General features: G+C 37.5%; 2 protein-coding genes across 2 annotated transcripts in view; both read left to right on the top strand.

Moving 5' to 3' along the window:
• plcd3a (phospholipase C, delta 3a) overlaps nucleotides 1-4449 on the top strand; it is a 28135-nt gene extending 23686 nt beyond the window's left edge. Inside the window, exons 10-15 of the mRNA XM_087808811.1 lie at nucleotides 1066-1210; nucleotides 1295-1411; nucleotides 1498-1676; nucleotides 1764-1899; nucleotides 2866-3015; nucleotides 3100-4449. Coding sequence (XP_087664937.1) covers nucleotides 1066-1210; nucleotides 1295-1411; nucleotides 1498-1676; nucleotides 1764-1899; nucleotides 2866-3015; nucleotides 3100-3230 — 858 coding nt within the window. The 3' untranslated portion in view covers nucleotides 3231-4449. The remainder of the gene's footprint in view (nucleotides 1-1065; nucleotides 1211-1294; nucleotides 1412-1497; nucleotides 1677-1763; nucleotides 1900-2865; nucleotides 3016-3099) is intronic.
• A 683-nt stretch (nucleotides 4450-5132) lies between these two features.
• On the top strand, nucleotides 5133-12635 carry LOC148065324 (glycylpeptide N-tetradecanoyltransferase 1-like). The gene is made up of 12 exons (XM_087809320.1): nucleotides 5133-5273; nucleotides 6698-6803; nucleotides 8008-8152; nucleotides 8224-8342; nucleotides 8414-8505; nucleotides 8579-8695; nucleotides 8772-8942; nucleotides 9016-9124; nucleotides 9730-9900; nucleotides 9972-10136; nucleotides 10208-10345; nucleotides 11501-12635. The coding sequence occupies exons 1-12, from the start codon at nucleotides 5170-5172 to the stop codon at nucleotides 11519-11521; spliced, it is 1458 nt and encodes a 485-aa protein (XP_087665446.1). The 5' UTR covers nucleotides 5133-5169; the 3' UTR covers nucleotides 11522-12635.
• The last annotated feature ends 76 nt before the right edge of the window (nucleotides 12636-12711 follow it).

Genomic DNA, 12711 nt, shown 5'->3' with positions numbered 1-12711 from the left:
TGCAATAAAAAAACAAAAAATAATCATTTCAGTGGCATCAGGTTTAAAGGATCAATATATTTGTTTTTAGCGCTCCCTTGTGATAGACAGGTGTAACTGCAATGTCGTAACGATTCTCAAGCACTGCTGTCAATTTGTTGGATCCGTTTTCTGTAGAAACTTTAAACAACACTCTTAGTACTTGAGCTATAATGGAAAAGCTGTTGGTCAAGGTTGTATCTATATAATGTCAAACTCTAACGCTGATTTAAAGGGCAACTAACTGACATGTTTCAAATGTTCAAGTCTTCCTCTCAAAGATGCAGTAAGTCTCTCATCATGACCATGTTTAAAGTTTTTACTTTATAAAGTTCTCCCCTGTTTAAAAATCTTGGTGAACGAGAGGTTACGAGAGCAGAGTCCATTATGACATAAAAACGGTCTTTACTCCTCCTCCAGCCAGCTGTAATCACGCCCAGCTTTGTTTACACAACGAGTCTCTTAGAGGTGGAGACTTCTGTTTGACCAATCACAGCAGAGTGGGCGTGGTTATGGTAAACAAGATTTAATCTCCACAAAAACAGTTTTTAGTAAGTAATATTTATTTATACAGCGCTTTTCCAGACCAGGGTCACAAAGCGCTTTAACAATCAAAACAATACTCAAAAAAGTATATACTTTAAAGTGGACGTGTAATGTAAATATTTCAATGAATAGAGAGTTTTGTATAAACAGACACATACTGATGAGTTCAATAGAGATCCAAGATCTATTTAAAACACACTTAAATCAACACTTTATTTTCCCTTTAAATAAAAACTATTTTAGTTGAACATGCTGGAGAGAATATACCTCACAGCTGGACCAGGATCTTTAATATAAATTCACTAATTTTAAAAATCCTTTAAAAATGCAAAAGAAATTCATAAAAAATATGAAGGAATTTCTGTGATTATTAACCTTTTTAATTGTTATTTATTCAGGTGTACAAAATAAAAGATTTGAAAATCTTGAGTATGATTAGAAGCTAGTGGTGAAAAAATAAATCAAAATTTTGCTCACACATCCTCATATTTTGTGTGACAGGTGTGTTCCAAACTGAGCCCCGAACTGTCTGCTCTGGTGGTCTACTGCAGGAGCGTCTCCTTCAGTGGCTTTGAGAGTGAAAAGGCAGCCGACGAGATGTCGTCCTTCTCCGAGAGCGACGCTCTCAAACTCATCAAAGATACAGGTACGGCTAGAAAAGCAACTTAAATACAGTCGTATTTCTGCTGCTGTTTACTTTGTCAGCCACTCTCTGTCTCTTCATTTGCAGGGAAGTTATTTGTGAGACACAACAGTCGGCAGCTGAGCCGGATCTACCCCTCCGGCCAGCGCCTGCAATCGTCCAACTATGATCCTCAGGAAATGTGGAACGGTGGCTGCCAGATGGGTTTGTGTTACCATGTAGAATCTCAAACTCTTGTCGTGAAGATCACGAAGCTATTACGTTTCTCTACTTCACTCGTGCTTGTGCAGTGGCGCTAAACTTCCAGACAGCGGGGGAGCAGATGGATCTGAACCAGGGTCGCTTCCTGCCCAACGGTCGCTGTGGATACGTCCTGAAGCCCAGTTTCCTCTGCAGCGCCACGTCCAACTTTAACCCTGAGAACACGGGTGGAGGCCCAGGTCACATCCCCACACAGCTCACCATCAGAGTGAGTGATGTTACCGGAACAACCACCATCGCTGTGAAGGTCCAGAATCAGGTCGTGAATTTACTGAAATGATGGTCTATCCTTCAGGTAATTTCTGCACAGCAGCTTCCAAAACCCAACATGGACAAGGCCAGCTCCATCGTGGACCCGCAGGTGTGGGTGGAGATTCATGGAGTGGCCATCGATAACACTAGAGGCAAAACCCAACGCATTGATAACAATGGTAAACATAACTCTGAAGAATGCAGTTAAAAACCTGCTACACATCACAGACTTTTATTCTTTTTTAAATGTATATAAATTGTATATATATAAATTTCTTTTTCACACACATTATTTTCTATGGAGTTGGATTTGTTTTATTATGATTCAATCAAAAAAATTGCATCAATCTCAAAAATAAAATGTAAATTCAACTTAAAAAAGCTGATTCAATTATATATTTTTTCAATTAAAAACGTTGCTTAATTAAAAAATAAATTTACAATAAAAAAAAGAAGGGTTTAAACACTTTAAAAACAAATAGGAAATAATCTTTTTTTGCGTTTTGGTAATCATGGGGAGGAAATTTATCGGAGTAGTTTCTTTATTATTGAATCAAAATATATTTTAGAATTTTACTTCTAAAAATTTAATTGTATAAAGCTATATTGAAGCTACTTCTTTTATTGGAAATCTTTTTTTTAATTAATCTGTGTTTTTTAAACTTGTACAATAAAGAAACACCTTACTTCCATTCCTTTTCAACATGTTTATGGACACATGTTTCAAAAGTCAGATTTGCTCTGAACGTGTCCAATGTTTCAAACATGTTGATGAGATGCTAAATTGCAGAATTGTGTTGTTGGGGAAATGAATAAAGTTGTTATATTTTTAATTGTATGGCAAACATACTATAAAAAAAAAACTTTATTATCTCTGGGTCATGGGGACCCGGTGGCCCCTAAAATAAATGTGTTTGTGGTATCCCTTGTGTTATATCTGTGGGTCAAGGTCAACATAAAATACATATGCAGTGGTGGATGTTGATCAATTTGACCCAAAGACAACACAAGGGATACCACAAACACTTTTGTTTTCGGGCCTTTGGGTCACCTTGAACCTGAGATGCAAGTGAAATCAAACACGTTTATATTCTAGTCAGTTTGAACTGGTCCATGCATTCACAGCTCATGTGCGCCCCCTACAGGTTTTAACCCACGCTGGGACTGCACGCTGAGCTTCCAGCTGCAGGTTCCTGAGCTGGCCCTGGTGCGGTTCGTGGTGGAAGATCACGATCACACGGCAAAGAACGACTTTGTCGGACAGTTCACGCTGCCTTTCACAAGCCTGCGCACAGGTTGACACATGAACACACACTTAAATAGACACACACACTTTGGTAGTGCATTAATTTAATTCTCAATATGTTCACTGTTTTTAGGCTATCGACATGTTCACCTCCTAAAGTCCGATGGATCCAGATTGTCACCGGCGACTCTCTTTATCCACGTCAAAGTCGCCCGCAGAGGAGTCCCCATCAAGAGCGTATCTGAACGTTTGGCGAGGAAATAAAACACAGAGTGGAGAAAGTATTTGTCTTCTAATGGACAGAATGAAGATGGTTTCTGGTGTCAGAAGGACCAGGTCAGAAGGAAAAGACTTGAAGGATGCAGAGGAGACGAGCAGAGGAACAGGATCCCTTGCTTTTTATGGAAACTTTATCATTTTTTTTAATCGTTTGAATATCAGGAGTTACTGAAGAATAACTGGAAGTTAACACATTTTACTTATTGACAAATAAATGATGTTAATTTTCTTTAACTTTTGGACCTATGTGGCTGTCAAATGTTTTCTTTGATATATATATTTAGATACAGTCAATCCAATTCAGCTTATGTCCACCGATTTCTATGACACTATTAAGACGATGTTTTATTAGACGATGTTAACGAAACTAATATTGCCTAAACCTGAACTTAAAAGACTTTGACTGAACTCAAAATTGAGGAAGAATAAATACTGTAATATTGTTAACAATAATACATGTTATTACTGTGTACTTATTTTATAATTCAATGTTTTTCCTCTGAAGATTGCACCGAACGTACTTAAACTGTAGAGTCAGATGAAGAAATCTGTTTTGTCGATTCTTTGAATGTTGAATGAATTGAGCTGCTTGAGCTGGAAATGACTAACTGTGCAGCTCAAACTACAAGTTATTTAAAATGTCACCGAGGTTTAAACAAACAGTGTTATATTAATCATTCTTGGTGAACTTGTATTAACTTAAAAAGTGCTTACTGTAGAATCTGGTAAATGTTTCTGCTACTTTGAGGATGATTGCTGAGCATCAGTGCCAAATAAAACATGTTGTTTAAAGTTGAGTAGATTGCTGTTAGTATTATTTGTTCAATGGAATATTACGTGTATTTACAGCGTATTGTTTCAGTATGTGAACGTGGTAAATATATGTTACACGATTGCATTTTGTTTTTGTTTAATTAGTCAAATACTCATGTGTTGATGTTAAAAAAGCATGTGTCTTATATGTTCTACAAAATTGCACAAACATGGGTAACAGATGTGTAACCATGACAGCAAAGACAGGGCGGCGGGTTTTCAGCAGTTTACAAACTAACACTTGTGTAAATAATATTTTAATTTAAAACTAGATCAGAAACTTAGTTTTCATGTCAGGATCGTGGCAGAAAGTGTTTCTAACTTGCCTTGACAAATTGCAAACTCATATTGTATGTTTGAAATCAGCTAATAAAAGACTATTAAAAGAAAATGTGCTCGTTTCTGGAACATATTTATAATAAAAAAATACAAATACAAACTAGTGTTTCCAACATAATTGTCTTATTGAGCGTAACAATGCATTTATTATACATGTATAACTAAAATATTAAACAAAGTGCTTTGTGAAAATGCAAAAGGGAATCGTTTTTCCACAAATGTTGGAAAAGAAAAGATAAAATTAGATAGAATAGACATCATAAATTTCAGCATCTTTCACCAATTTAAGTACTGCGTATCAGTCACATTTATTGGATATTTTAAGATGTAATTTCATAGACACGTATAGTAACCGATGGTACACGAGTAGGAGTCTACTTTAAGCAGTTCTATATTTAAAGAAAATCTCCCTAACGCATCTTTATTGAGAATTATTGTATTTTTCATTAAGTAAAACACATCCCAATCCATCTCTTTAAGCATTAAGTAAATGTTCAAAACGAATAAATCTAGAATATAAACGTATAAAATAGTGTGATCTCGATTGCAGAAAAAACGTTTAAAACTTGTCAATACTTAAACATAGAATTTAAATAATGTTACGGCGTTAATTAATGTTAATAGTATATTTTATTAAACGTAAGTCAAGCATTAAAAAATAATAAGAGAGAAAAACAAAGAGTAATAACGCGTCACGGCTGTCAGCCAATCGGATGCGCGCTTGTATAAATCTGTTGAGGACATGCGGTGACTCTTCACTTCCTGGTCGAAGATGGCGGACGAGAATGAGACAGCACCGTTGCCCGAGAAAGAAGATGTAGAAGACCATGGACACTGCAGCGACTGTGAAAATGAAGAGCACCACTCCGAAGACGGGTGAGGCTGCAAACCGTGCACTGGAGAGTTGGAAACCGTGTCATGTAGAGACTAGTTAAAGCTAAGTAGGAACGAGTTAAACGAGAGACATACCCGTGTATGGATAGTGGCCGTCCCACATTCTCGGTTCTCATTGGCTGGGATGAAAGATTGCGTGTCAGATCTACCACCTGATTGGCTTTCGTCTCACAAATGGGCGGGTCGTAGACGGCTGCTGCTGCTTCGTGCTTGGTAGCTAATCGCAAGGCGTTGTAAGGGCGAGAGAGTCTGCTGGGAGGCTAACCAAACAAGAAACACACAAAGTGTGAACTAAAAGTCCAAACTACAAAAAGGGTCAAACGTTGCATTGTGTCACCCATCCTTGAAATTGACTGCACGGACGCGAAATACTGTGTTTCGGTTTCTTATGCGAATGGAAGCTAATATTTTCCAAGTTAGCTCGGAGGCTAACATAGCTGTCAAACCTCTATTGTCTGACTGATCATACTAGAAGTCAAATATTAGCTTCCCCTTATTCCCCACCAACCTCCAGAATTGGGTGAATAAGATGGTAATCAAACATTACATTTAACCAGAATTATGATCATTCTATCCGGTGGTTTAATATTCTGTGTTGATCTGGAGTACATTAAGACATCCATGTAAATATCTGCTTTAAGCTAAACATACTATCACTTATTAACATTTTTTTAGTGGTTGCCTTAAAATCAGCCTTTCATTTTATTTACAGAAGATGATTCCAAGTAACATTGCAAAGTCCCCCTCTCTGTTTCACCATTACTGTTTTATTCCAGTACACACGTGTGTGTTTTCATTCTTTTGTATGATAACCTGGACTGCTGGTCCCTGTTTCCCCATTGGAAGCATGTGGAAGGATTCATAGAATGTTTTGTTGTCTTTGTGTCTTCGACACGCACACATGCACACGCACACAGGTCATGTGATCCACCATCTGCACTGGTGTTGCAAATGCAGGCCAGTACTCAACCTTACTCCCCTCTCAGGCTCTAATGAGATTATCCCTGTAAGTATTCGGTGTTTGCGCTTAAAGATGGGTTGAAAGAAGGGGTGGCAGATAGTTGCCCCTTAACCCAGATCTGACTTAATGCTTGGATTCATTTTGTAACATTGTTTGAGTTATTTATGGAGAACTTTATTGAAATTTAGTTGTACAGTACATCTTATAATCAAGTATTTTTAATCCATAAACTGTAATCCTAATATCCTGTTTGTTCAGTATATTTGGTTAATTTGTGTATTTATTTAATGGGTTGTGGTTCAACAGGATATTTTACACAACCAGACATGTCGCTGCGGTTCCTTTGTTTAGCACTCATAGAATGTTCTGCTTTATGATGACATTGTTTGACGTATGCTTGTTAACATGATGTGTGACAGTTTTTTTCTCTTTTCTACTTTTCCAGGGACAAGGGCATGGGCGACGACACCGGTGCCAAGAAGAAGAAGAGGAAGCAGAAACGGAAAAAGAAGTCTGGTGCAACAGAAGCTGCTCAAGACCCGCTTGCCAAGGTTTTTGATTTTATTAAATGCATTTCTTTATTTTCATCTGTAAAGGGGATTATCCTGGCATTATATATTTAAATGAAAATTGAGTATATCTAAAAAAAAAAAGGAGATAAATATTATGATTATATGATATTATTACAGTGTTCAAAATACCCGTCTGCAGTCTGCAATTTGCAGATCGATTTTTAAGATTGCAGAAGAAAAATTAAATGTCCTGTGAAGTCCAATTTTTTTTTTATTACAAAAGTGTTTAGTGTAAGTATTTAGTTCTGGACTTTTTTGTGATAACGGAGTCATCTTGACACTCTCAGCGTTGTTTGCACTTTGTTCCATATTGTCACTCTTAGTATTTTGTTTGACCAACTTGTCAACTTCACAGACCATCTATGTATTATCCAGGTTATAGGGAAACAAAGATTTACAATTTACCTTTTTTTTTTCTTATTTTCTTTTTGCTAAAAATAAAATAAATCTAACTATTTATTTGAACTATTACTGTCATTCTATATGTTATTATTGTGGTGATACCTTTATTAGTATGAATTGTGGGGGTGATGACTATTACATTTATAAATTGGATGATATAGTTCTATGTTATGGGTTACAAAGCTATATATGATGTAAATGTAAGAATATTTAGGTTGAGAAGGTTGTAGTATGGAGGTTTGTGTATTTACAAATTTTCATATACAACACATTTTTTTTCTTTCTGCAAAATTGCAGAACTATGAAAATAAGCATTTCTACCAATGTATTATGTAATCCATGTGTTCCAATCAGCAGCTGGGTTATGTATTTCCTACTGGTCATAAAGTACTGCAGCAACCAAAGCTTTCTCACCGTTTGAGAAAGACCTATGCTGCTGATGGTGAGCAAAATGGGGAGTACAAGTAGTTTTAAAAATGGTAAAATGACTTTTTATTAAATAATTGCAACAGAATATTCTGTAACTCATGACTCAAGTTACATCATAAGACTAGATAAAACTCATTGTGTTGTTATGGAACAAAAAATGTTGTTCTTTCCTGAAATAGTTTTAAATAATTTATCTCAAATAATATAAATATTTGAATCTTTCTACTACATGATAATGACTGTCAGGCAGGTTTATATTGTATTTGATAAATCCATGGCAGTTTGGAATCTATGTGTTGTGTTACTCTTATTGATCAATTCTTATGGTTCTTAATCACGTTCTTTCCAACAGGTGAACTCTTTGCCGGCTGACAAGCTGCAGGAAATACAAAAGGCCATCGAACTTTTCTCAGTGGGACAAGGACCAGCCAAAACTATGGAGGAGGCCACCCGGAGAAGTTACCAGTTCTGGGACACGCAACCAGTTCCTAAGCTTGGTAAAAGGATTCACTTTGTGTTCAGCTACTTCTTCAGTTCAATTTGATGTAACCGTTTCTGTGTCCTTCAGGGGAAACTGTGACATCGCATGGCTCCATTGAACCCGACAAGGACCAAATCCGAGAGGAGCCTTACAGTCTCCCACAAGGCTTCTGCTGGGACACGCTGGACCTGGGGAGTTCGGCTGTGGTAAGGGTTTATTGATGTAGAAAAAAATATTTTACTATATTTCCAGACCCTAAATGTACTTTATCCATCAGCTGAAGGAGCTTTACACTCTTCTCAATGAGAACTATGTGGAGGACGACGATAACATGTTTCGATTCGACTACTCTCCGGAATTCTTACTCTGGTAATTTAAAAGGAATCCAAAAAATGGTTTGATCTGTTTATTTAAGGTGTTAACATCCGCTTCCTCTCTCCAGGGCCCTGCGTCCACCCGGCTGGTTACCCCAGTGGCACTGCGGCGTGAGGGTTAACTCGAACCAGAAGCTGGTTGGTTTCATCAGTGCCATTCCTGCGACCATCCATATCTATGATGTGTACGTTACTCATGGAATGTGTAGCTCAAGTCTGATCCGTCGACGTGAGATATTAACTTAAACTTTTGTTTTGTAGAGAGAAGAAGATGGTTGAGATCAACTTCCTGTGCGTCCACAAGAAGCTTCGGTCCAAACGAGTGGCCCCAGTTCTGATCAGGGAGATCACTAGACGTGTCAACCTGCAGGGCATTTTTCAAGCTGTTTACACCGCGGGGGTGGTACTGCCCAAACCTGTGGGCACATGCAGGTAATTCTAAAAAAAAAACTATTAAATGATATCAACTTCATTAAATTGACGATTATTCTTGTTTTTTGTGAAGGTACTGGCATCGTTCTTTGAACCCCAGGAAACTTATCGAGGTGAAGTTCTCTCACCTGAGCAGGAACATGACGATGCAGAGAACCATGAAGTTGTACCGTCTGTCAGAGGTATGTCAGTCATTGCTATTAACACTTTACTCTGTAATGCAACACTTTAATTGTAATTTGTATTGTACAATTTAGTCATTTAAAGCCCTGTGTAAAGCATGTTTAATCGCACAAAGTAAGGGTGTTTTTCACTGCCTGAAACCGGAAGTATGAACCCGACCTGGCATCCAAAGAAATGAAAAGATAATATCAGTCTATTTTAATCATCCCATCGTCCTTTATTACCAAACGCTTCAATCAGTTTTACAGTAATTGGAAGTCTTTGTCTCTCAACTTGACACACACTGGAATATGAATGGGTCACAATATAAAAACTTTATTATTCTGTTTTTAAAATCAATTGGTTGTACAACTGGCCACTTAAAAGGACTTGGCAGGCCAGATTTTGCCCCCGAGCCATCAGTTTGACCCTGTGACCTAAAGTTTATTCTCAAAAACATCATGGTGATTTATTTTAATAGAAAAGATCAAACATAATTTAGGTTTAAATTGCACTTGTCTTAAATTCATATTTTGGCCATTTTCTACCGTTTTATCCATATGCACTCTAAAACAAGGTTCTTACAGATTTTTTTTGTTAAACAAAAATGTCTTGTTGTATCAAGGCACCAAAAACTCAAGGTCTCCGGACGATGACCAAAAAAGATGTGCCTGTTGTTCATCGTCTCCTGCGAGAGTATCTGAGCCAGTTCCATCTGGTGCCTGTAATGAACCAGGAAGAGGTGGAACACTGGCTGCTGCCCAGGGAAAACATCATCGACACCTACTTAGTGGAGGTAAATCATCTCTGAGACAAAAGTCTTGAGAAACACTGGCACACTTAACTGTGTGTTAATCTTCTCCTCAGAATAATGGCAAAGTGACAGATATGATCAGTTTCTACACGCTGCCCTCCACCATTATGAACCACCCGCTGCACCGCAGTCTAAAGGCTGCATACTCCTTTTACAACGTGCACACCACCATACCGCTCCTCGACCTGATGTCGGACGCTCTCGTCCTGGCCAAATCTGTACGTAGCTACTCGCCCGGGAGAATTCACCAATGCCTCAAACTAAAGTTGTTTTTTTTTCGTGAATGCAGAAAGGATTTGACGTCTTCAATGCACTGGATCTAATGGAAAACAAGACTTTCCTGGAGAAGCTTAAGTTCGGCATCGGTGACGGCAATCTACAGTATTATCTGTACAATTGGAAGTGTCCCAGCATGGGTTCAGACAAGGTAACATTCCCTAAAATCATTTAATTAGAATCTTCTGACTTTTAAATAACATTCCTATTTATAGAGACTAACAATTAAGTCAATAGTCCTTTAACTTGTTACATGGCTGCACCTGTCTTGCATTTTGGTAATTGAATTGAAAATACTTATCGTGATAAACAATATGCATTTTCATAAAGTAATGTGCCATTTGTAACTTGAGGTGGAGAGTTGAGTACAAAATACTTTGTAACTGCTGGAGTACTGCTATTGATCATCTGTACTTTCAAAGTAAATTCTTTTGTGGATACTTTACACCACTGCATAAGGTGTAAATTATCTTTACTTTTACTACATTTCGACATAGCTTTAAGTTGCATAAACACTCACTTTTAGGCTGAATATTTTTCACGGAGAAAAGGCGAAAGATTATTTAACATTTAATACGATAGCAGGTCTTATTCTGATAAAGTGTGCAGCCTTCCTTCAAATAGGAAACGGGTTGTCTTTAACCTTAGTATGTTACTCAGAACAATATAAATGTAACTGCAACTAAATTATATTTACTTTTCAAGGTGAAATGAACGTCTCTTTCTCGTTATGAAAATGAGTATATTTACAGATGGCGGCAAACACTTGAGTTACTATTGAGACGTGGTATTTCTCAAGTTTAATAGAACCAGTAGGGCACTGGAGTACTTTTTTCAAGAGCTTGTGTATTGATTTGATGTTGCGGTACATTTTCTCTCTGTATGACACGAAGAACGATTTCACAAAGACTGATTTGACTTGGAAAATATGTGGGCCGGAAAGCGGATGAGTCGAGTCAGAAAAATGCGAATGGTGACACAAAATTTCCAAAAAAACCCATGAGGTGCCATTTAATATTCAGTTTTAATGTGTAACAACATGTGTACTATGACACACTGTATACTTAATCATTCTTTACGTCCATATAAAAGACTTACACTAGACTACATAATTTGTCATACCTAAATGGCCACGCCATCTATTCCCTTATAAAAAATAAATTACTCTTTATCTTAATGGGTTGTTTCAAATATTTTAAACTACTTTAATCCAATCATTAGTAGAAAAGTAGAATTGTATGTCCAGAAATGAGACTCCTCTAAAATGACCAAAGTGATCTTAATATTGTTTTGTGTTTTCCCCCAGGTTGGACTGGTGCTTCAATGACCTCCTGGGATGCAGTATTGAAGTGTTTCTAACTGACCAGGAGAGTGCGCCGCCATGCCAACCAACTGACGCATGAAATGGTTCTTTCTTCCGTCAGGAAAAAAAAAAAAAAATCAATCCACTGGACCATTTAACTTTTACATTTGACCTTCTCGAACTTTGAACTGCACTACCGCTGCCAGGCAGGGGAGCCAGAGAGCGGTGTCCCGTTCTTTTCCCTTCCTTCACATGGACCTTAAGCCATCTTAGATCCTGCGTCTAACATCCAAACTGTCTCGATTGTACCAAACGGACACGGCGAGCAGCAGTGCACCAGATCACTCTGTCGGCATAGCAACTAAACATCATGAAATATTGTTTTCGAATGCCCAAAACATGCAGAATCGATACAATTGTTTTTATGTTACTTCCTTGTCATGGCAGTGCTTTTTTTTTTTTTTTTTTGCAGTTAAATGAATCTGTCATCATAGGTTTTAGAGATTAAAAAAAGAATAAATGATCACAAATATTTTAATGATGAAACTGAATGAGAACGGGTAATAAATACCAAAAGCTGACACCAGATAAGGGCTTCTGATTGTTCTTGCCACAGTTAAAGTAATTTATTTCTTGAAATTAATTGTCTACAGTTCTTCCCTGCTCACTGCACCAACGGAAGGATGTTTGGATCCACAGTTGTGGCCACAGAAGTTGCAGACCGCTTACCTCATGTGTTAAACGTCCTGGATCAGATTTGAAATCACAAATCTTGATAAAGTCACACCACTGTTCCAATGTCCACTCGTGCCCCCCCTCCCTAGACTTTGACACGCTGATCATCTCCAATGCTTTGCCGGTTTCCTCCAGATATTTTCTGCCTCGAAAAAGCAACATTTGTTATGCAACCGTGCAGGTAGTAAAGTTGCCCATGAATTAAATAAACCAACAAAACATTTCTGTAACGGCTTGAACATAAGTTTACACCTCGAGTGGATGTTGGAACTTCAAAATGATTCATGATTCAAGCAAACTGTAGGGGGGAGTGATGGGATGCATTTCTTCCAAACTGAACATGAACGTTTGTCAAACTACAGGCAATTTTTGAAATGGAAATAAATGAAATCTACAGGTTCATATACGTTTTTCTGAAAGTTTTATTTGAAGCAGTTAATACAATATTTCAGAATCAAACTTTTATTGCCATTTTTGTA

Source organism: Callionymus lyra, chromosome 15 (genome assembly GCF_982586985.1).
Source record: "Callionymus lyra chromosome 15, fCalLyr1.hap1.1, whole genome shotgun sequence".
In the NCBI taxonomy this organism is placed as follows: Eukaryota; Metazoa; Chordata; class Actinopteri; order Syngnathiformes; family Callionymidae; genus Callionymus; species Callionymus lyra.
This window is presented reverse-complemented; position numbering and strand designations above follow the sequence as displayed.

Coding starts and splice junctions, on each gene's coding strand:
- LOC148065324 (XM_087809320.1), top strand. CDS start 5,170: ATGGCGGACGAGAATGAGACAGCACCGTTGCCCGAGAAAGAAGATGTA. Junction 8,943..9,015: donor AAACCTGTGGGCACATGCAG/GTAATTCTAAAA, acceptor TTTTTTGTGAAG/GTACTGGCATCGTTCTTTGA. Junction 9,125..9,729: donor AGTTGTACCGTCTGTCAGAG/GTATGTCAGTCA, acceptor TGTTGTATCAAG/GCACCAAAAACTCAAGGTCT.